Source organism: Tauraco erythrolophus, chromosome 7, assembly GCF_009769465.1.
Source record: "Tauraco erythrolophus isolate bTauEry1 chromosome 7, bTauEry1.pri, whole genome shotgun sequence".
Lineage (NCBI taxonomy): Eukaryota > Metazoa > Chordata > Aves > Musophagiformes > Musophagidae > Tauraco > Tauraco erythrolophus.
The window spans coordinates 27,727,453-27,752,218 of record NC_141471.1 but is presented as its reverse complement, the minus strand read 5'-3'; the positions used below and the strand labels follow the sequence as shown (position 1 = coordinate 27,752,218).

Below are 24,766 nucleotides of genomic sequence, written 5' to 3'. Positions count from 1 at the left end.
TCCTGACAGAGCTCCAAAACCTCTATCACTAGTAACAGCTAATTAGGTACCAGCTAGTTAAGACTGCAAGAAAGGCCAGACTGGAATTCAACCAACACCCTATTTATCCTGCAAGTAAGCAGCATGGACTAAGTTCTCCGTATCCTACGAGAAGACGATTCAACAGACAGTGACAATAAAAATTGTTACCTACTGTTCTTTACCTTACCTTGTAAGACCCAGTAAACATCACTACTTTTTGCTAATTTTTCCAAAAGAGGTGCAATTGAAGTGATATTGATTTTATATTGTGTGAGGGCTTCGTTGCTGCCATTGTGAATTTTGATAGACCACTGGAGAAACAAAGAAAGAGATTCAGAACCTGTATGTCTGAGGACCATTAATTAACTGATTCCATTGCTTCATTAGTAGCTATTTTTCATTATTTCATTAACAGTGATGAAGTAGCAAAGCTAGTCACATTATATAAAAATCATGGCCAATTCAGTCTACTTTACTCTAGGAAAACTGACCACAGCAAGACATGTGTGCAAGCAAAATTTGACAGTGGTATTGAGATGCAGTATTTTAATCTGTTTTGCAGATATCCACAAAGAAAAGAGAATAAAAAAGAGAAGAAAAAGAGCCATTTTAATTTCTGATTTAATCTTCAATATGAAATGATTGGGAGAATGCTATAGTCACTCAAGAATGTCCCCTAACTTCTGAAAAGAATATCCCACACTGTAGGAAAATTAGATTTAGCACTTTTTTTAAAGTACTATTGTATCCACACTGATTTAGTCAAGATACGTAAAAAAAATAAAAATTAGCCTAAATGTAGGGAACTCTCTAGTTATTTCTAAGTATCTACATAAAAATTTTGATGTAAGCCAAGTACATTGATTAATCCACAGCCTGAGAATATTACTGAATATAAACAAATACTTTATTAAACCAAGTACCATGCAGCTGCTCTGAGAACTCACACTCTGGTAAAAACGCAGTTTCTCCCAGTAGCTAAATCCTTACTCGTGAAATACCTACAGTATTTAAACAGACATTTTAAGAAGCATATTCCATTCAACAGGAAAACAGGAACCAAGAAGATGAGCACTGCAGTGACATTCTCAGAGCATTTCCTTTTCCCAGAATAAACAAGCAGCTGAGTTTTGTACTAGTTGGAGCTTCTCCAGCTTGTAAAACTTTACTTCTATTTATAAACTGTTATGTAGTTGACATCTTAAGACAGACATGTCCAGACCAAAGTAGCACGACCAAGCCAAGAGCTCATTTAAAGATACAGGTAAGTTTCAAAATGCTGACAAGTCCAAGGGCACGCAGCAGTTTAATTTGGTAGCCCATTACCACACTAGTGCTCGCCAGGTTAATGTTGCTGATGTGTCAGATTTTTTAAGCACTTTATTTTTCTGCAAGTCCCTCAAAACAGGGGATGTTTATCTTTGGCCATATCTAGATATCACTACTAATGTTTTGTGTAAATATACTGGTGTTATAAAGAGCTGAGCATCACATACATATCGGTTCTTATCTCCCGCTGTCCACAAAGGACAACAAGCTATGGCTAACGTACATATAAGAGTAAATGGAATTCTAAGGCTGAGAGTCCTGTATTTTGCACCCTGACCTTCTGCATACCAGAATACTATCCATACAGAGTGGCATTTTCTGTGTGGAAGATAATGACTCATGCTAGTAAAACATGCTAGATTCTCAGACTGCGCGGAGATATTCTAGGCTTACTAAGATTCCTAAACCTCAAATATTTACATGGATCCTACAGAGGAACATAATTTAGTGGGTTCACCTCTAAGGAAACAGAGAATTTCTGACCCCTCAGGAAATGTGTGGAGGTCTGCATACACATGACCTTCCTCTAAAACTGGGGGAATTCACCCTGGTTTGACATGCCCAGGAGCTTCCAGATCAGTAGGACGCCTGAACTGTCTCTAAACCGGATGCTTTAAAAGAATTTTGCTTAAAATGGAACACATTTTTACATTTCTACATTTGAGCTGGTATGAATTTGTAATAGCTAATTCCTTTCAAAATCCAGTTCCAAAATATTCAGAATTAAAGGACATTAAATGTGGAACTAATGAGATGAGCAGTCGTTCAACTCTTGACTCCCAGTACCAGCCAACTACTGGAACAGACTACTTGGGGGAGCTGTTGAATTCTAACCCTGAAAGTTTTAAAGAATTGGTTGACTCTTGTCAAGCACAACACAAGTAAAACTGATCCTGCCTTGTGACAAACTGATGGGTTAGGAGACCTCTTCAGGTCCTTGTCAGCCCTGTTTTCTATGATGCTGCAGCTTAAAGCAGTGGTAGAAACTTCCAGTGGTGGAAACTTCCAGTGGAACAAGATTCAGGAATCTTAATCTCTTTGGTTGTCAAATTATGCTTGTAAAATTCAGGCTTTTGCCCATATAAGTCTAAAAGAAATATATGTGCTCAAAAAGCATTCCAGTTCGGGCCATGCTCAAAAGCAGTATTTTGTGACTGAAAAGAGTTTATTAAAAATGCATCTCAGTTAGTACGTAAGTACTTTTATCTAACTTTTTAAATGAATAATCTGCTTTTAACAAAGAAGCCTCCTTATTTATCAGCTAGGTTCAGGCTCATCAACCTGTACTGCTTCCAAAAAGCCAGTACTGTACATCACACAGCTACAGTAAAATATATCTAATATTTTAGAACTACTTGTTGTAACAGAAAATTCACTGAGACTGTATTTTTTATTATGAAGTAGGTTTAATAACATCATCATTTAACGAACTTGACAGCATAAAAGTTATGCTACTAGAACTTCCCTCTTTACTAAAATACTCCATACATGTATAACTTACCGTGGCAGCTCCCACTACAATTATATGAGGTTTTGCCACAGAACCCTAAGACACAAAGTAAAAAGAAATTATTTTTAAAATATTCACAAATTATATTTATTACTATATTGAGCAGGTTCATTAAGACTCGTACCTTAATTAACTGTGACTCAACCTGTCCATCAGTTAATGGTCACAAAAGAAAAGACTGCAGATATACTACAGAGAACATCAATTTGTGTATACCAGAATTTTCACGTAACAGATTCTGCAAAAGCGCAAAGCATCAATAAGCACTTACAATCATTATCAGTTTAGCAGCATGAGTTCTAAACATCTTCTCCTAAGGTCAAGTAAACTGCAGATTGTACTACTGAAGTACTTTTTCTCTCAGTGTCTCTCAGCATTCTCAAACATCTGTGTGAGCTGTTGTACTGACTAAAGTGACCTTAAACCCATTGCAAAAACAGAGCAAGGACTACGGACAGTTGTTGCCATTGTTGCCCTGGTCTAAAAGTTATGTCTAGGACAAGGAACAGAATAGGTACTCAAACAGAAGAGTACAAGGAAACAAGCAGTGCTCATCACTTTAGTATGAGTATTGTCTTGGCTCAGCAAGGGTTTAGCAGCTCTCGCTGTTGTATAGTAATCACAGAAAACGAGTGATAACTTTAGCTATCTTGGAAGCTGTTGTTCAAGAATGACAAATTGGGTTACAAAAGAACCACCAAGGTCATTCCTAAATAACTTTCAGCTTTTTAAAGGTCAACAAAAGAAGAAACAAGCAAAATTTAATTGCCATTCTGTAAATACATTACTCGTTATCAGAATTACATGCATAATTTTATGCTGAATAACATGACAACCTATCTCAAAACTGAAATATGTAAAATAATTAGCATGCATTTTGAGGGAAATACTAAAAAAAAATAATAATCAAGGCATTGACTTTCCAAACTGCCTTTGTCCTTCAGTTTGGAACACTCAAATTAACATAAATGTAAAATTACAGAATCACAGAATACCTCAAAAGTTGGAAGGGATTCATAAGAATCAAAAATGTTTGGTCAGATAAAAGCAGAGCCATCGGAGATACAGAGGAAGAGAAACATCAAATCAGAGTAAAATCTTTTTAGCTCTTAATAGAACGAATCGAACTGCTCCTAGGAAGTGGGGTTTTTCTGGTTCGGTTTGGGTTTTTTTGGCCCAAGTGATGCCATCCTTGTGAGACTAGGAGATGTCCAGAAACATATACACCAGTAAACATCCCCCTTTCACGATTTTGATGTCATATTTCGGAACTCTGGTACATAACTGACTGAACAGATGTGATATGCTGCAGTTGCTGGACTCTCGAGTAATCATAATTGTGTGTATGAAAAAGAAGAAAGGTGTCCTCAGTTAGTTGCTATATTTTCCTACAATAAACAGTTTTTTAAGACAAACCTCAGTCCAAGATTTGATACGTTGCCTCATAGACCCATTAACTTCTGGATACCACAGGAAATCCTGTAAAATAAATGCAGATTTACTCTGTAAGCTTAAAGACAAGCAGTAGACTAATAACAAAAAATAATAAAAAAAACCCCTAATTGTCATCAATTCAACAGAAAGGAAAAAAAAAAAAACAATAAAAAAACTAAACCCCTTTGCCCCCATGAAAAAAGAAGTAACTTTCATTTGTAGTTCAGGAGTTGGGATTTCACCAAGAAGGTAATTTTTTAGGTTCTGCCAAATGGGATGTCTTTGAGCTTCCAATGCAATCAGGGCTAAAACCAAGTTTATATCTATAACTTACTTACTACTTGCTTTTTGCTCAATTTCCCAAAGTTTTTACCAACAAGTTTTTTTTTTTTTTTCCTTCCAGAACTTTACGTAATGTGATTGACAGCTTGAAATCACAATTCTCAAAGAAAAATAAATCCTAAAATTTTACATTACCACTTCCTAAATTATTACCTGTTAAATCTAACAAGGCTATGGACATTAAATGCATTACCTACTGACATTTTAGATGTCAGGAGCACTGTCCAACCTTCATCTGGTAGGACAGTCTAGACTTTGGCTACTGCTATTATGTCTCCCACACAAAGCTGACACCACCTAGCATCTAGTTACTCCTCAAGTGCAGAACTCGAAAGGACTAAAAATATACATTGAAGTGAAATGACAGGGACTACATATGCAGAAATTATTGTGAGAAAACTTCAAAATGCAGAATGCAGAAACACTACTAGTAGAGGGAAATCTTATCTTCCACCTGCACAGACCTAAAGATTTAGGTAGTTCACTTGAGTACCATCAATTCACTTATTTGGCAGGAATCTAAAAGTGATCAGGCAGCCATCTGCAGTGACTGAAGGACAGAAGGGTCAGTATGATGACTAGAAAGGGCAAAATTAAACTCTCCACTTGTTTCCAGTGATTATTCTCTTTTGTTGGTCAAGTATTTTCCACATTTAGGTTATTGGGTTGCAGCCATTCTGAATGTGAAAATTCAGCTACCGTGCCAATAATGCCAACAGCAAAACAGCATCAAAACAAGCAGTATGCTAGAAGTATAAATACCCAGACATCTCCCAAAAGCCCAAACCTGCCATCTCAAACCTTGGTGGTTAGACACCTACCAAGACTTAAGGAGTTTTGAAGATGTAGTTCTGTGTCAGGCTACGCCAACATAAATCACGTGGCTTTGTCCCCTTCGTCCTGCCTTGTGTTCTGCCCCCTGTTTTTCAGCATTTACATAACCATATGATGAGCCACATCAGACCTGACCAGAAATGAACCCTACAAGGTAAGTTTTTGGCTGAATCGACTCCTAAAAGAGCCCACCCCACAGCTGTACCAGGGCTAGTTACAGTACAAACACAGAAACATAGTGTGACCGGCAGCGGAGCGGGACAGCATAGGCTTAAGCTGCCATGGGGTCACACCTTATAATGTTATTCTGTACCCTAAATCTTAAACATGTACACAAGCAAGTACTGAAAACTCACTTGCAGCAACTCAGGAAACACACTGCTGCTTTGGTTTTCACAAACAGAGAACGAGTTGTCTCCAGGGAATAAACAAATACTTGACTAGCAGAATCCCAGTGCTGCTGACAGCCGTCATGGGAAGCAAAGAAAGCTATTGAGAACATCATTCCAATTGCCAGGGCAGAGGAGAACAGAGTCCTTCATAAAACCTACCCTCGAGTACTTTCTTTGTTGTTTTTGTTGGTGTTTTTTTTAATATCCCCATTATAATCAACGTTGTGGTTATTTCTCCATGCAAACACAGTGGAAGGAATACTTGCTGGGATAGCGTAGAGCACTCGATGGCAACTATGACAATTAGCACCCCAATTAAGTTAGCCCCAGATACACATTCTTACACCAGTGAACAAGTAAACTTCCTGCCAAAAGCTGTTTTTTGGGAAGGCCAACCTGTAAGGAAAAATCCAGTTCTGACTGCAATTTGGATTACATTGTATGAAATAACAGTATGCATTATTATGGCCTGCAATTTATTGCTTGATAAAAACTTACCACTTTAATTGAAGCAGATTTATCTTCAAAAGGGATATTTCCATGCTGTCAAAAAACCCAAAGCAATAAAACCAAAGTAAGACAAACTTTCAGAAGGGAAAAAAAATATTTCAATTCATATGTTTATTTGCTCTCACCCAAAGGTTTATCTTCAGTAGAAAGGATTTTTCTTGTATAAACTTGTCAGTGTACTCATTCAAAATGTTTATGTTACTTTCTTGATAAAACAAGCTACTTGCATAAAGCGTTATTTTGGCTGGAAGAAATCTATCCAACAAAGTCTGAAATGTTTTATGTTCACGTTGTTAAAAAGGTATAAAATTTTTCTCTAAATTTAGCCTCCCAAAATGAGAAAAACTTAAGATTTTTTCTTCTTTTCTTACACTTCCTTTCTTCTAGCCTTCCTTTTCATCTAACCATCTTCTTTGCACAAAACAAGCAAAACAGTCTTAATTAAAGAATAAAAGAAAATAATCTTGGGCAGAAATAAAATCTGGAATACATTATTATATTTGCTGAGTGAGACTGTAAGAAATCAAAGAGTAAAGTGCCAGATACTGCACACAAAATCCTCTTTTAAAACATTACTAAATACAATATTTAGTTTCAATCCTGGTCCAAAAGAACAAGTGTGTCTCTCTTCCACAAACCGAGATCTTGATTTCATAAATACTTGACAAAAGCTACCTCTCAACTTAAAAATCAATTATAGCACTCTATCATCTCACCACCACTTTTGGGCAGCAACTGTGACCTAACCAACAGACTACGAAAACCGGAGCTAGTCAGTCAAACATCTTGTTTTGACAAGTGAAAGTGACTGCACGCTGCCTGCTGAAAAAGCTCACACTTCTAAACGACAGCAGTACTAAATAATTGACAAACCTGACCTGCAGTTGAAGTGAAACATCTTTTCCATCACATATGTACATACATCCATAAAGGGATGTGCCTAGGCAGCATGATACAGCCACAGAAATGAATATTCTGTTCAACAAACGACACGGCTACATCGCTCCTTACTGCCTCCGCGCAGCGAGCTGCAGCTGACATTCTTCACCGCAGAAAATTCAAACAGCTTTTCGGCAGCAATCAAAAGGCACGTCAGACCAGAAGCTATTTTTAGTTTCAGCCTCAAGTTAGACCTGGAAATCTGTCATTGCCCCACGGATTTTATTAACAGATTAGATCAGCAATTTAACTGACATTTAAAATGACAAATTATAAAACATTTAAAAACACACAAAGGAGCAATCATTTTCTCATCAAGAAGCCAAGTATGAAACATTAGTTGCTACGGGACAAGTCAGCTTCACTAATTTATTCCCAGACTGCCACAAGCTCTCTCTTGAGCTTCCTAGTTCACTTCTCAGATTCCAAATCATCTCATTAGTAACCAAACAATTATCTTGGTCTAATTTTGTTCTTTTCCAAAAAGCCTTTCTGTGGCTCTTCTTCCTGATGGCTAGGCCAGCAAATAGTACTATTTTCTTGCTTTTTTGAAGTTCAGAGAAGAGTTATGAGGCAAATTAGGAAGAAAGAAACAAAACCATCATCAAAATAAACTATCTCACCTTATTTCCTTCTTCTTTGACTTGAGGATTTATGAGTTTTATAAACGAATAGAACAACTGTCGAATTCTAGAATCTCCTATAAACACAATATGTTTGTCTATGAGGCAATTTTTTGCTTCACTGTAAAACAAAACAGCAACATTCATGTTACAGGAAATTTATATTTTAGCAAAAAGTCTTTAGAAAATCTAGAGAGCAATATGAATAATTCTAAGCCTTATATTCAGCTCTGAGGAATGGGAAATCTTTTTTTAAACATGCTGACTTAAGTTTAGTGTAATTTGCAGAGAAATAAAAATAAACTCTCCTGCTAAGGTGATTAGGCAAACAACCAAGTAGGCTTTCCTGTTCTGTATACGAAGCTATGCAGTTTCTTGCACTACTTTGTGGCTCTCCATAACACGTCTCAGTACTACTACTGCCAACATTTATTTGTATTTTTATGTGTAAATACAACTATGACAAACACTGCAGACATACAGAGAATACACAAGGAGAAGACCTCCTTCTGATAAATGCTGCATATTTTTGACAGCCTAAAGAATCAGCTATGACGTGAAAAACAGATGACACTGCAATTGCTTCAGCTGCAGTCAAACAACAATTACTCTTCCTTCCAGGCAGATGAACAGAGATATGAGTTTCCTTACCTGTTTTTATACTTGTGCATCATACAACTGTGGGGCTGCCATACTTTTTCTCCAAGGAATCTTCCACTGGACAGAAGATACTCACACGTGTCACCACCTTTAAAATGTCATATTAAGATTAGAATTCAGACACATGGAAGTTAAAACATAGCCCCATTGCTGAATTAAAAAAAAAAAAATCAATATTTGAAACACAGGAATTGACGCAATCAACAGTAGTAAACAAATTTAACTTACTGCAAAAACATTTTGCACAAGTTTCTGCAAATTGCCTTCTCACTTATTATACCACATTTATCCGTAAATCACTCCTCTATCCACAAAATGTTAGCAATCCCATTTCTGCTGTCAGAAAGATATTGTGACCTAACATGGTGTTTCCACCAAAAGACGCCCATCTATTGTGCTACTATCCATAATACGTTAATGTGAAATTAAAGAATTATACAACGGTTCAATATAATAATCTTCTACACAGAATCACCATACACAGCATCTTGTATAGAACAAGAATCTCAACATGAGATTTGCAAAAGTCTTTTATATCTCCTTGCTTAAGACATAGCCATTGCCTTAGAACAGGTGAAATCACATGCTGGGTTAATATGCAAAACAAGAGACATTTACATGATAATTTGCTGATCATTCTGAAGGGCAGCTACCTTTTTCCATTCAATAAATTTTTCACTAATTAAGATCAATCACTTTACAGGTGGTTATGTTTCAGGTCACTTTAAGTTCATATGAACAGAACACCTCAGTTATGAAATCGGTGAGGTTTATCTTCCAGCAAACTCCATGTCAGATTCTGCTGCCTTGTAACTGAACACAACCGAACGCTGTTCACTGCAAGAGGAGTTGCCCTCCAACATTTTTGTCATACTTGGCATTTCAGAGCACTGCAAACAAGGAAATGGTGGTGAATGAAATGGCAAATACTTGTACTAGCTTGTGCAGGAACAATGTACCACAGCCCATACTTCACACTTTCTGTGAAACCCTGACTTCATTAAACTCAACAAGACTGCTCTTTTACTCCACCAAAACTTGCGCTACTCCTAAAGAACAGAGCATTTTCTATCTACTTTTTTTTAAGGGCTGCTGGAAGCCACACATTATAATGAGACACATTTTCTGCTTCAATTATTACAGGAAAATCTAAAGCTTTTTCTAGACCCAAAAATTGATGAGGCAAACAGAAAGAGATGCAAGCAGTGTGAGGTTTGAGGTCTGTAAGAATGGGAATTTACAAGGCACTGCTGATGTCTACCAAGACCCAAGTACATCAGTACTATAGCAAAGCTTTTAGGAAAAAGAGAGCCATAGTATCACTTCCCTTATGCTTAAACAAGGCTTCCACATGACCACAGTCCAATCACTAAAAAAAAAAAGGTGTACCAGATAAAGAAAGTCTTTCTGTGTAACACTCCGATATGAAATCATATCCTAACTTACGTTCCTAAGACCACAGTGAAAGCTAACTAATTCTCATATGCACTGAATCAACTTTGGTGGTGGTGTTGTTGTCGGGTTTTTCTGAGTTGGACATAGGACAATTGGGAAAATTATTTATTTCCATGATTTCCCCACAGTGGGAAAAATGACAATAGTATCTATATTGAAATAATTTTTCTATAAATATTTTACATCTATGGGCAATAAACTTCAGAAAACAATAATTACATGGGTAATGGAAATATATTCATATTTCCAACAAATATGGAACTAGGATCTTTACAATCCTGCATAACCACAGATCTTTCCAGATAACTCTTATTAACACTGGCAATGATGTTGCTACTCTAGTTTGTGAGCCGGTACTCAGCTGCCTGCTCCTTCACAACCCACCCAGAAAAACAAAAAGGTAAAGTTCCCATTTATGAAGCTGGGAAAATAGTACAAAAAGCATAAAACAAAACGCACGTCTAAAGCACAGCTGATACCCAAAACTCTTAGTTCTCTCTTACTTCAAAGCTCTAGCTCTCTCGTAGTTAGGATGCATGAAGCACACCTCAGATACAGAAGCATAGACAACATGGCTCATGTTGCTGGTTCTTGAAGAAGAATATAAAATTAGCTTGGAGGAAGGAAGAAGTGGCAGCTGAAGTCATCTTTTATCCTCACCTTCATCCCCAAAACTCCTCCTACCTGCTTTCATGAAAATCAGAAAAAGGTGATGTAGAACAGATTGTATTCCAACTGTCACTCCTTGGCTCACTTATCCAACCAAACTCAGCAGTGGTAACACAATCAAGTAGTATTATTTACCATGATCTGAGGCTCCTCAATCCCTCATTTCAAAATGCAACTCTAAAAACCAGACTTAATTTCTCTCCTGGAACTTCAGTGACTTACCACTGCTATTGCATCATGACTCCTAAAAAAGCCGGGATAACATGAAGAATTATAACAGTCTTGAAAAAGGTCTGGATAAACATCTCAGAGCCATAGCTCTGAGTTTGGGTTGCTTCTCCATGAGAAACCCACACATGACACAGTCCTAACATGCACGATAAACTGGCTTTATTATAACTGTCATTCTTTACTCCCTATCTCTCAGTTCTGGGAGCTCTTGGTCAGGCAGATTTTGACGCATAAAAAAAAAAGGTATTTAAAAATTAAATAAAATATATACGTACAGTGATAAACTCCTATTTTTATCATCAGTAAGAGTCTACTAATCATCCCAGGGTAGTTCAGGAATTCTCTCAAATTGACCAGTAACCTCTCAAGCAAATCCCTGAGATATCACAAATCAAATCAACACTTCCTTCCTAATGGCAACGCACGTGCCCTATCCATGTCAAACTGATTAATCACTGCACAGCAGCAACGGGACGTGGCAAACAGCCAGATGCAGAGCACCACACACTCCTGAACATTGAAAGGCGCTCTCATGAAAGTACACTGAGAGCACAGATGTTGGCTGAACTCAAGAGGTTTCCAGAGAGGTAGTCTCTGTAACTCCCCTATCTTTCAACCAGTACAGGTCACTCCAGGTCAGCAACATCTTTTTTTTTTTTTTTCCCCCTAGTTTGTGCCTGTTTCATTATTCAATACAATGCCATTTCTGAACAGATCAAAGAAAAGATCTTCCACAAGCAGTTTATCAATGCCTTTCTGCTCCTTAAGCTGCAACTTACAAGACAGCTGCTGATCCTGCTGCCAAAACTTCTGCAGAAGTAGCTCAGAACACAGCAGATGACATGCAAAGCTGGATCTTTACCTACCTTTTAAGTATGTTGGCATAGCTCAGATCTGCTGGACAGACATCGTTCTGGTAGGAATCATAAGTTCAGAATGACCATAGTTTCAGTTTTTCTTGATTATTTCAAATAAAATCCTGTTTCTACACTTTGGCTATCAAGCAATATAATTACCTTGATTCTCAAACATATACACTTATGTAAACTATCACTTCTAGTAAGTTGCATGAAAGTGAAACTGTCGGAAATAATAATAAATAAAAAAAAAAAGACCAAACTCATGTCGCTTGTGATTAGATTACGAGAATAGGTGATTTACAGTTATTACTGCTACAAAATTCTCCACTTTGCAGATGATGAAAACTAGATCTATCAGAGTGACATTAAGAGTGAACTATGTACAAGAAAATCCATCATTAATTACACTCCTCTGAAATCCATTAACTTGCTGAGAAATGTGCAGAAGAAAATAAGGAGAGTTATTCATGGTCTAATCTATCACTCCTCAAAATTGTGGGTTTTCCATTTAAATTGTGAAATCTCAAAGTCTTCATTCAGTGCCAGAATAGTCTATGTTTCACATACTTTCTTTAAAAGGCACACGCTCTATTTTGAAGAAAAGGAAATTCAACTGTTCTCTATTATTGAAAATAAAAAGGTAGTTTTAAACAGGATGATTCAGTGCTCATTTTAAAAATACAAAATTATAAATAAAAACTTGTTTCCAACAATGTTCAGAACTGTACCTTTGAATTGTGATAATAAGTGAAAAATACACAGCACTAACTTCACTGGATAGTATATAAACATTTAGTCCAATCAACTCTTTGCAGAAGCTGTATGCAAGTTAATTCACTTGAAGTTTTGCAAACAATGTAGGTGACCTCTAAATATTATCGTCTCCCTGAATACGAATTTGACTTTCCACAAGGCTAGTCCAGCATTTTTTCATACAAGTAACTTTTACATAGGCAAGTTTTACTGTGATCTGCAGTGGGCTGCTCCTCTCTGTACTATGTATTTGCATGACTGAGACCAAAACTAGCTGAAACCTTTACATGTAAAGGCAATCAAACAAAACCCTGGAGTTCTAACTAAAGTCTCAATCATCCAAAAGCTCCCAAAGGAAGTCACGACAAAACCAACAGGCTAACCACCAAAAAGTTAAAGTATCCAATTGACATTCATTTAAAATGTTCAAAGTACAGACACACAGCAAACATAAGAGTATCTACATATTAATACTTTCACTCCTACCTAGGGATGGTGAGCAAAGGAAAAGGTATGAAAGAAGCAGCCTCTATGTGCCTTTATCACTTTCAGAACGCCTTCCTAAAAAAACTTCTAAAAACTACTCTCTATCTCTCAAGGAGTCTTTGCATACCCATGCTTGTCCCACAGAAAGAAGGATTCACTGACGAACCTTCTTCACATGTAGCATTCTCTGTCTGGTTATATCCGTTATTTGTGGCTTCTTCCTCTGGCCGAACTGTCCAAGGGAAAAACTGCAGGCTAGAAGTCTCAACATTGTCAGTGTGCTTCGGTGGTATAAGTTTGATTTTTTAAATAATAGAGGACATGAAATAACAAAGTATTTTGACTTAAGATGTAATTTTTCATCAAAGCCAACCGTGGTCTTAGCCATCCTTTATATACCCGACAGGATACCTATACATCAAGATCTTGTTTGTATCATCAGGTACGTCTAAATCCATGAATGACATGTCTATTTCAATCTTACTTTCTCCATTATTCAGAAAGCTGCTGTTTCAACTAACGCAAACTTTAGTTTATCAGTTTCTTCAGATGTGAAAGATCCAATTTTGGGGGGAGGAAAAAACCCCACACCTCCCACAAAACAGTTTTCATCACTTTTTGTTCATATGCAGCTTGCTCTCATTTCCTTCATATTCCTGGACATCTACGAAAGAGAGACAGTATCCACACAGGTGGTTAATTCACTGTTAAATTTCTTGTTTGCCCCACTATGGCAGAACGCACGCTCACGTGAAAGAGTTGGTTCTGCCTGCTCTCCTCTTCCTAACAGCAGCGAATGACAGATGCTCAAAGACAAAGTATCAAAGCATGACCAACACAGAGCAATCCCTTCCCTGGCAGGGTCCGGCTTTCACAGTCCAGCAACTTTGAGCCAGAGAGTCTAAGAAATTCAGGATGTTTACAGTCCCATCTCATCCACCCTCTGACAATGAGGATAACCGTTTTCAGCGTATTTTTGATATAAGATCTTGGCAACATATTTCAAAAAGTCTTGTGTGGAAAAAAAAAACTGCTCTATTCTTATCATTTTAAATATGCTGTCTGCTAATTTCATCTTTCAGTAGACACTTTTTGTGTTACAACACAATCAGAAAGAATCTACCTTCTCCCAATAACTAATAATATTTGAGATCATTACCAGGTTACTAATTTTCTGCCTAGGCTACAGAATTTTAATCTATTTCACTACTTCTTGTACAGAAGCTGATTCGTTCTTCTGTCATTTGTGTTGCTCTTCTGAACACGTTTTGCAGCTCTATTATACTACTACTACTAAGAGGCGGTGACCAGCACCACTGACAATAAGTGAGGCACCGGTTTTCAGTTGTGCAGTATCACAGTGGAATCTTCTGGTTTGTTTTTCATTAATTGCCAAAAATATCTCAACATTTGCTGGATTTCAGATGTTTAAGATCACTGAAGGGTTGCAGAATGCTCTTTAAAGCACCTTTGCTTTTATCCAATCTGAAAGAAAACTTTTGTATTTGCTATAAATGCTCCACCCTCCTTTTCTAAACTATTTGTGCAAAGCAGCCCAAACTGGTAACTCTCTATTCACTCTCACTCTATGCCCTCTTTTAAATAGTTATTGAAAAGCTCCTCTTACCCTGTAACAGATTAAAGAAACTAAAAGCCTTAGGCAAAGGATCTTGTTGAAAGCTTTGTGAAAATCCACACAGACCACATCAACTTTACATAAAGGCCTGCAGATTCTCACCGTTCTGCGATTTGTGACTCAACCCCTTCATTAACTCTCCCATCATATATCGTATTAATGCACAGTCTAGTTTCCTTGTAATCTGCTTGATATGGCAATCCCTATTTCCTCAGGCCAGTCTCGCAATCCCTCTTTACAAAAGCATCACATTTGCCACCCCCCTTCCATCTAGTTTTGCGACTGGTTTGGGCCTTAAGGAACACAGCGCAACAGGCAAGGTCAGTCCCTTCATGCTTGAGCTCCTCTAGAATTCAGTAAACGCTTCAGTGTCTTACAACTTAGTATTATTCAGTTTACCAGACTTACTGATATGACACCCGGAGGGTGGATCTAGGCAACTGTATCCATACTAAAGGCTCCCTACCTCCTTTCCCATTTCCGCAACAAAACTGCCTCAGCTTTGTCTTCCACAGCCGGTGGCAGGTGGCAGCAGGTGTTATAATACGACACCAGTTGTCCTACAGTTAACAGAGCCGCGGTGACCTCTCTTTTTGATTTAACAAACTGTGGTTTTTAGTGTCAATCAGAAATGAGAAAATATTTCCTTCAGCAGTTCCATTATCATGTATGGATCATGCCAAGCTTTGGGGCCAAAACAACCCAAAAGAAGAGGAAATCAGCAAAGCCCCCAGCATTCCCCCAACCACCGTGCCCCCGTGGGCAGCCCTGTCACATTCACCAGCTCGGGCTCCCAGACCTTGGCTGCTGGCTTGTCCATAGCCACTAACACGTGAACCCGAACAACTCTTTTATTTCGCTTCATCCATGAAGGAGGATCGATTTTGCTTTGTTTGAGGCAATGGTTCAAACAGTAAAAGAGCATATAGCAAGTCTATTATCAATTAAGATATTAGTCACTAATTGCCAGGTAAAAGACGTTAACCATCCCGTACGAGAGCCAGTGACAGGGAAGAAGTCACCCTCTGCCCCTGCAGCTTCACCTGCGGCCGCACCGCTGCCGCCCACACCGCAGGCAGGGCCCCAGCAGCCGGGCTGCGCTCACCGCACCAACACCGCCCGGCCACCGAGCCCGCCGCTCGCACACGCCCGAGCCGCGGGGCCTCGCCCGGCCGGCGGGCAGCCTGCGGCCGCCCCCGCGCCGCCCTGGGGCCGGGCGCCGCCATGGGGGTGCCGCGCCGGGTCCCCGCCGCCAGGTCCGCGGCGCCGCTGTCCGCAGGCTCGCCCCGCGCAGCAGCCAGCCACCTGCCGCGCCGCGCCGCGCTGCGCTGCCCTCCCCGCCCCGGCCCGCCGGGGCACGGGTCCGCACGCCGCGCCTCGGCCCCGCCGCGGCTGCTCCGGTCGGGGGGCCGCGGCTCTCCCTGCACGGCCGCGGTCCCGGGGCTCCGCCGGGACTCCGCCTCCCGCTGCCCGCCAGCCGCGGCCCCCCGCGGAGCGCCCGCGGCCGCCCCCTCACCTCGGTAGCGGCGGGAGGCGGCGTGGCAGGCGGTGAGCAGCAGGACGGCGCCCAGCGCCAGCGCCTTGGCGCTCCTCACGCTGAAGTAGTAGTTGATCTCCCGCTTGCCCAGGGTGTAGGCCAGGGCCGCCATCTTGGCTCCTCCATGACAACAGCGTGCGATGGAGCGGGCGGGCGCAGCGGGGCAGCACTGGGTCCCCGCTGCCGGCGGAGGCAGACCCCGCCGCCGCCGCCGCCTGCCACGGTCCCCGCCGCCGCGGCAGGGGCAGGGAGAAGCCCGACCGCCCGCTGCCGGGGCGGAGCCGCCGCCCACCTCCTACCGTCGCCGCTTCCCCTCGCCCGCCAGCGGGCGGCCCCAGCGTTCGCCTCCCCGCCCCGCGAACGGGCGTTTCCGCGAAATAGAGCGACCGTGTATAAACCATATATAAAAAAATACAAAACTCAGGAAAAGTATTCAGAACGTATTCGCATAAATTTGGGAAGTGAGCAGCCAGCAGTCAAGCCGCGGGTTCGTGATGAAGTGCTTACTGTGCTGGGCACATTTTGAAATAGGAGGACCGGTCAAAAAAAGGATGGGAAAAGGGTTTTTTTTTTAACGGAGCGGGTTAAAAAATAATCATGACCTATCTGGATTTTGAACACACAAAAAGTCTGGTTTTCATTTCACCGTCCTTCTCTTTCCCTGTCATCCAAACAACAGTATTCTGAAAGTTCTGCAGATCATTGAATTTGATTATTCGTTTAATAATATGTGAAAAAAATAAGGGGGGGGGGGGGGGAAGTGAAACGTTTGAAACAAAACCAAGAAGTCTACACACTGCAAGCAAAGTTTTATTTTCAAACCTTACCTGAAAAACAGAATAGCTTAAAGCATTATGCAAACATAATGTAATGTATGTACAAGATCTGAGTTCAGTATTCTTCTGATGTGCACTGTTACTACACATTCAATGTATATGCCATTTCCACACAACCCATGTCTTTACTATCTGCCAATTTATAATCTGTAGTTTTTCTATTCAGTTTAGTCTGATAATTCATTCAGTTTCTTAGCATTTTTTTTAATAATAAAAACACTTTACTGTTTTAAAGTGCGCTTTTTTTTTTCTCTCAGAGACAGAGGGAAAAAAGGTACCAGATAAACTCCCAAGTGTACAGATTTGGAGTTACTAGGTTATTTTTTTCTCTAAAAAACCTAACAGAAACCCCAAACTTGGTGATAGTATGGATTCTTTTGCTCCATAAATGAAAAATACCCATTCATGTACCATTTTTTATTCATGCAGCATTCAAAAAGCCAAGATTTTTCAAAGCCTTCTTACTGTGAACAAACCTTATGAGTTAAAATACTGCTGTTGGTGTTTAGCTTTCTTTGACCTCATATCACATATGTTCAGATAAGAGCTGCAAGCATTTTACGCTTTGGGAAGCAACTTAAACATTTTTTAATAGCTTCTGTAACTGGAAGTATTCACTAGAATATTTTCTGTAGCTTTTTGCATTGTTGCTCATTAATGATTCTTAACAGTCTTATGAAATAGTCTTTCTGGCGGTCATTGAGGACAGCAGATACTCTCTTCATTTGTTTTTATAATGTTTATTCATGAACAAATAAGACTTTTAATTCAACCAAAACGTATTTACTTCAGCCTGTCTCATTCTGCAATATACCTGCGTTAAGTTTGCTGGCCGTGCTGCAAGTCTGTGAGGTGCGTTTATGACTGTGAGTGTAGCTCCTCAAAACTTACCCTACTTAATGCTGCTACTCTAAGTGACGTAGATGCAGAAGGCATGGAGTTCAACCGGAGCTCCCAGAATGTTGACTCAGGCTCTTCTCAGTTAGGATGGCTGAAATGCTTGAGCACGAAAATTTATTTTTTTCTCCCAAAATTAAAAAAGAATTCAGCTCTTTACTGTGAGATAGTCTCTGTGGAGAATTTCACTGATCTTCAGTTAAATCAGCTTCTTCCTATGAAAGAACAGCAGAAATTAAAAAGGTATCAAAACAACCAGTTTATAGATACTTCAGAAAATTACAACATCCAGAAATAGCAACTCTGTCCCACAGCCTTTGGAGGGCTGTTTCAGGTCTGCCGCCTGCTGCTGGAAGTCCCTGAGCAGTCCTCATTTGCACTGACACTGGCCTTCAGTGATGCCTGAAAACTCCACATATGAATTACATCTCTGTTATTTTAGGACTGTACAAATGCATGCTGATATGGTTGCAGATTGAATATCTTAATTAAGTTGATCCACTTGTATTGCCCCATCCCTGGAAGTGTTCAAGGCCAGGTTGGATGAGGCTTTGAGCAACCTGGTGTAGTGGAGGGTGTCCCTGCCCATGGCAGGAGAGTTGGAACTAGATGATCTTTGAGGTCCCTTCTATGGTCCCTAACCATTCTATGATTCTATGATTCTGTGTATTAGATATATACATGGATGTGAGCAAGACATCTGATATTGCTTCATTACTCCTTTGGAGACTTTGCGTAGGTGTTTGACAAAAGAGATCTCCCTCATTTTGATCAGAAGCTTTGGCTGAAGTGTCGTGAGTTAAGAAGTGGTTTGCATGCATGGGGTGTTGTTTCTTACAGGTTTTTCACAAGCTATTTGAATTTGGCATCATTACATATACATCATTAATTCACATCAAAACCACTATATATAAAAGATCTGATATAAAAGGCTAATTAGGGATTGTTAAGTACCCCATGAAACTGACTCCAGACACTGTTATTAGCTAGAAGCAGCTTTGTAATTTCCATTGTATATCTCCTTTATTTTCCTGTCTGCTGATAAACTTAGTGTGCTGGAAGTAAACCAGAAGTCTGCTAGCTCTTCTGATCAGTCAGACCTCAGCTTGTGGCTTGCAAATGCTGAAGCTTCACGTTGGCTTTTCTGCTTGTTCTTCTGGAAGCACCAAAGGCCATCAGTGAGAGGAGAACACCTTGAGCAGCCACAGAGAGAAGACCCAGCAAGGAGACAAGTGGTTCCTTTGAGAGACAGAGGGGATGTGACACTACTGCGTGCATGGGATAATGTCTATGAACATTAAGAGTGAACAGCCACAGAAGGGATTTCACATTTCTGTTTTCTACAGATGTAGCCTTGGCTTAACTGAATTAATTATTTTCATAAGAGGCAGTGATGTTAAGTATGGTCACTACTGACAGAAGCTAAAAATATTACTGTGGTTTTCGGCTGCACTATTTCCCGTGGTGTCAATATAATAAAGCAATCAGGAAAGATGGGATTCATCTCACCTAGCTCCAGCCACTAACAGTGAACCCATCTATTTTAAACTAATCATCAACCTCCCTCTGTAGAACTGGCGGAAGTACAGTGCCGGTAATTTGCTCATAAATTAGAGTAAGGTGGATGACTTACCATCAGGAATGGTGACTCTCTGTTGAATTTAGATAATAGGTTTGAATTGGACATGAATGAGTACGGGATTCATCCCAGAGGAGCACTGCCTGAGTGCACATCCCTTCCAGGGGTTAATACCTAATCATTAACATAAAGCTGCAATGCTACAAATCTAAGAGGAAAATATAACTGACTTTTCATCTTGTCCCTAGGCCAACTAGATCCAGTCTTTAGCTTAATTTTTATGTTTTGGGAAGACTGGACCAAGCTGGTCTCGTTTTGTGCTCACATTCCCACTCCTTTGTTTGTCTTTTGCATGGTATCATTTCTAAATACTTCAGCCCTAAAGATATAGTTTCTTAAACATAGCTTATAAGATCTTAGGAGTCCTATTAAAAGCACTTTAGAAGTCTATCCACACTGCTACTTCTCCTTTAGCACTCTTTGGATAGGCTTTACTCCTTCTGCTTTAAGGGGAATCTTTTTGCTCTGTGCTTGCGCAGCACCTACTCTTACAGCTTTGTTCATGGCTTGTGCCTGTTGATGCTGCTAAAAAGGTTTTCATGTTACAGGACCTTCGGATACATAGGTGGCATGCTACCTTCCAGAAGCTGAGGAAATGGCACAGGTTTTTTTGAGGAAAAAATATTTGGTAAGAGTAAGAGAGAGATTAGGCTGCACTGAATATGAATGCTGGTTGAAAGTAAAGCATCTCTGCAAAGCGGTTCTCTTCATTCCCTTAATTCTTAAAGAATCAGTTCAGTTTTCAAACCATGGAGTCTGTAATGGGGTCAGCAATCAATATAGGGCAAAGCACAGCAAGGAAAACAGTATGACTGATGGGAAAATAGTCAAAACCTAGAAAATGATCAAAAGAACATCATGAAGAGGCTTAGAAGAAGAGGAAAGCTGGATTTCCTGGCAAAACAATTTTCACAAGCATAAAAGCAGTATAAGGAGAGAGTGACGTTTTGAGAGTTGAAAGTAGGTAAAACACTGAACAAGAAGGTGAAGCTTTTCTGGTAGAAAAGAAAGCAAGTAAAGCAGCTATTATTGCCTGAAACACTGGAATATGAAAATATCCCAGTGGACAGGAAAACGCTGGGATGGAAAACTAAATCCTGTGATCCTTGAGATTGGACAGAGGTGAACTTCAATGTCACAAAGGACATGTAGCTAAATAAAAAATAAAGACAGTGTAAGCATTAATGATGAATGAAGTGGTATCTCCTACTGCCTAGGAGAAACTGGCAGAATGTTCCACCCCAAAGCTAACCAGCATGTTTTCACTCATGTATGATTGCCACTATTTTTGTCTAGTTTAGTATTTAAGAAGCTCTCCAAAATAGAAAGTAAATAGAAAGTAAAACATTAAATATACCTATATTGATTGGCAAATACTTGGCTAGGTTATTTAATGCTACTGGAGGGAAGATGCACAGCAATTCCTTCGTCTGGCCACTGAGGATACCCCAGTTCTGCAGAGCAGCTTCTAAGCTGTCCCCATCTGGCAGCCTTTCCTTTGTGTTCGCAGCTGCAGTTGTTTATCCAGCAGTATTTCAGACAGTGAAACTTGATATAACTCTGGGTCTTTGGAGTTATGCTAATTTCCCAAGTTTCTTTAAATGAGTTTGAAATTTGGTGGAACTGGGCTTGCTTGACTGAGGTGAGAGAAGAAAATGTCCCTACTGTTGATTTTAATAGTGAGAGATCAAGCCTTCGGAGGAGGGCTACTAATAGGGAGAACCTGCCACCCAATATAATTTCTCCAATAAGAATAATCTTATTTATTTTCCATTGTAGTTTCTTACTATCATTTGCAGGGTGCTGTTGAATAGTTTTTGCATTTAAACACTGAATTACTTAGATCCCATTTGAAATAATCTACTACAAAGAAACATTGTATTGTAATGGGTTTTTTTCATCTTGAAAGATTCTAGGATATAGTAGGATTTAGTGCAGAGTATCTTTGATTCTAACTTGGAATCAAAGTTTTTTGGAAGGTAATTTTATTTTAGGACAAAAAAATATTTTTTTTTATTACAACAATAAGCATAAACAGGGAGTCTCTGTGGCGCAATGGGTTAGCGCGTTCGGCTGTTAACCGAAAGGTTGGTGGTTCAAGCCCACCCAGGGACGGGTTCTCCCCTTTCCTCTGCCCATGGCAGGGGGTTTGGAACTAGGTGACCTTTAAGATCCCTTCCGATCCAAAGCATTTTATGAAACTTTGGAAAACAAATTTTCTGTTAGTCTCAGGCTCATTAAAACACTAGTTTGCTGAAGTATCAGCAATGGATTAAGAGACTAAAATATTTCCATCGGTCATTATTTAAAGATGAAACTGCATAGAAATAGTTTAATTTAAGCAGAATATTACAAAGTGTTCCTTAGGGTTCACTTTGTTCTGTCATATCTGTGTGTCTATATGATGCTCTGTTAGGTTGCTGTGAGCTCTAGTAGGTCTATGTAATTTTATGATGTTGAAATGTAAACCTATATATACAAAATGTCCACGTAGGCTATTGTGCACCTCAGGCTTAGTGAAGATTTGTCGTTTAGGAATTAACAGATAGCTGACTAGTTGTGTCATTTCCCAAAATGTTGTATAAAAGCCTGGTGAGCTGAAATCTGCAGGACAGCTGTTATTGTTTGCGTCTAGCTTTAAATCTCCTGTGCATGGCACACTTTAATAATTGCTCTGATAAAAGGCATATGGATCTAATTCTTTGTGTCATGTTTTTTTTGCTTATGCTTTAAAACACTTGTACTGAGAGTAACAGAATATGACTTTCTCTAATGCCTAAAACCAGAACAAATCCATACGCAGTGAAACCACCGAAGCCCATATCCTCCAGCAGCTCTCTCTTGCTATCATTTGGTGAGTCAGCCCTGCTCTTGCAGGAAAAACTGATAGGGTGCTCTCTCCACTGTCCGTCTGTCTGTTTTCATGGTATGTGCAAGAATTTAATCTTTTTGAGATGTCTTCCATTCTATAGCGCTGGCGCATAAGTCTAAATACTAGGAAAGAGGCAATCAAAATGCTGTTTTCAAAGCTGAAGGCAAAAACTAGCATACTGTTTGGCTTGGGAGCAGGAAGCGGACAATTAGCTGGAAAAGAGGTGAGCCAATAGCCAAGAAAAAATGCTGGCCTTGATTTAGGTGCAAAAGAGCAGCTAATAAAACCAGAAGAGATCTTTGGTCTTGTCTGTTGGCTTTGACAGAGTGCTTCCACTCTACAAGTAAGGTACCAGTCTTAAAATCACCTCCTGGTTTTCGGAAGGTGACTCTGTGCCCTCAAAGTGGCAAAAGAGTACAAAGCAACTTGAAAATGGAAAAGAAATTCCAGTTGTTTTTCAACACACTAAATCTAGATCATATCAGATAATAAGTTAAAATTCCTTTTTTTTTTTTTTTTTTGGAAGATCATGCTACCATAAATTCCAGAGCTTCAGATTGTAAAAGGCTATGAGTTGAACTGAAATATCTATTAAACTTCACAACCATGCTAAGAAACAGATGAAGGAGTCAACAGGAATCAATGCAGTTATTCTTCACATTGTGTTTGAACAGTGCACTGTCGTGTTTGTGGCAAAGAGGTAAAGGAGTTGTTTAGACAAAGCCCACAGAAAACAGCTACTGATTTGTTGCATATGAAATTTCTGCTGTATTTATAGAATCATAGAATGTTTGGGGTTGGAAGGGACTTTAAAGATCATCTAGTTACAATTCAATATGTAGAATTATCATAGAGAACACATTTATAGACTCAGCTTCTGGAGCAGAGGCTAAGGGGAAGATAAGAGCATTGATATGGACCACAAAAGAAGGTGAGAGAGAAACTCAGTTAATCCAAAGGTCAGTCCTTGGCCTGTAATTTTGTTAACAAGAGTGGCCATACCTGGAATGGATACCCAAGTGTTACTACAAAGAAGTGATCTATGAGATCCTGATGTACAGAAAACTGTAATATGGAGGAAAGACGTTCTTCACTCCTACTGTGGAAATGATGTTTCAGGAACTTGATGCAGAGGTTGTTCATATCAAACACCAAATAAATGCTACAGCCAGTGTGTTGCTATGGTAAGAGTCTTGGACTACTGGCATTTCTGAAATAACCTGGTCGGTTGACTTCTACTGTGGCAATTTGTGGAGGAAATTTGTGCCCTCCTCCGTGATGAGAGGACATCCAAACCCATTCTACCTCAAACTGGTTTGCTACCGTTTTCCCCCACTATGAACCTGGTGTTAACCCTGTACATGTATTTGTGTAAAGCATAGTTGTTAATGCCCAAGTCCCACCGTGAGGTCTGGCAGCTGATTTAATGGAGGCCATCTTTGCCTTGCAAAAATAGCTTTTAACCCTTCCAGAAACGCAGGCAGACAAAGGGAGGCAAAAGTTGAAACCTTGCCCTGGTTTAAGATAAAATTAAATGGTCCAGAGTGATTCCAGTGTAATTGAATTGCTCAGAAAGAGAGGTGGTATAAATGCTCTACTTCTCCAGCCGATTTTCTGGTGTGAAAACAGAGGGTATGCGCAAAGGCTAAGACCCTGACTGTGGGGGCTGAGTCAGCACCTAGCACTTTGTTAGGAAGACAGAGAGGAAGAGATGCCATCTTGAATTGCCTTCCTTTCAGCCACCTGTGTCCTCATGAACCTCATAGCAGTATTGTGGAACAGAAGGAACTCAGTTCTGCAGTTCCTCTGCAAGTCAAATTCTTTTTGCTCTGACCTGTTCCAGGTCACTGTCGCATGTGCTGCCTACCTAAAGGGACAGGCGCCCGTTTGACAGCAGGATCTTTGCACAGAGGTGGTGGCAGGAGACTGAGAGCTGAGTTATGGGGAGCATGTTAACAAGCATTTGCTTCATTGAGGAGCTATTAATCAGATGAATTTGCACCTACTGTTTTAGATTCATAGAACCTGACAACTAAAAGACTAAATTATTATTGTCTTGAGTTTTTCCTACCTGGAGTGAGACTGCAATTTGCTGCCAGGAGCCTTCCTGGTTTGGATGGGTGTTCTTCTGATAAGCTAATATCTTTTTAGGTTGAGTTGTGATGCTGATATTTTGCAGAAATAGCCTTTGTGACATTCTTGGCCACCGGCAACTCAGAAGGTTTGAGTAGTAACCATGACAGTGGATTCAAGGAAAAAAAACCTAGAAAAATACTTTTCAGGGGCCGGTAATTAGTATCT

The 24,766-nt window shown here is 39.8% G+C and overlaps 1 protein-coding gene and 1 non-coding gene across 5 annotated transcripts in view; one reads left to right on the top strand and one right to left on the bottom strand.

The window, feature by feature from the left end:
* CASD1 (CAS1 domain sialic acid O acetyltransferase 1) overlaps positions 1 to 16,333 on the bottom strand; it is a 30,576-nt gene extending 14,243 nt beyond the window's left edge. The window contains exons 1-7 of one of the 4 annotated variants that reach the window (XM_086614714.1): positions 16,201 to 16,333; positions 8,586 to 8,682; positions 7,935 to 8,055; positions 6,361 to 6,405; positions 4,277 to 4,339; positions 2,852 to 2,896; positions 209 to 332 (exon numbers count right to left, since the gene is read on the bottom strand). In XM_086614714.1, the coding sequence (XP_086470840.1) occupies positions 209 to 332; positions 2,852 to 2,896; positions 4,277 to 4,339; positions 6,361 to 6,405; positions 7,935 to 8,055; positions 8,586 to 8,682; positions 16,201 to 16,333 (628 nt within the window). Of the gene's footprint in view, positions 1 to 208; positions 333 to 2,851; positions 2,897 to 4,276; positions 4,340 to 6,360; positions 6,406 to 7,934; positions 8,056 to 8,585; positions 8,683 to 16,200 lie in introns of those variants that run through there. The other 3 variants (XM_086614715.1, XM_086614716.1, XM_086614717.1) reach the window with 3 other exon arrangements.
* A 5,301-nt stretch (positions 16,334 to 21,634) lies between these two features.
* TRNAN-GUU (transfer RNA asparagine (anticodon GUU)) lies at positions 21,635 to 21,708 on the top strand. Its single transcript has one exon. It is a non-coding gene; the product is annotated as a tRNA-Asn (tRNA).
* Positions 21,709 to 24,766: the final 3,058 nt, after the last annotated feature.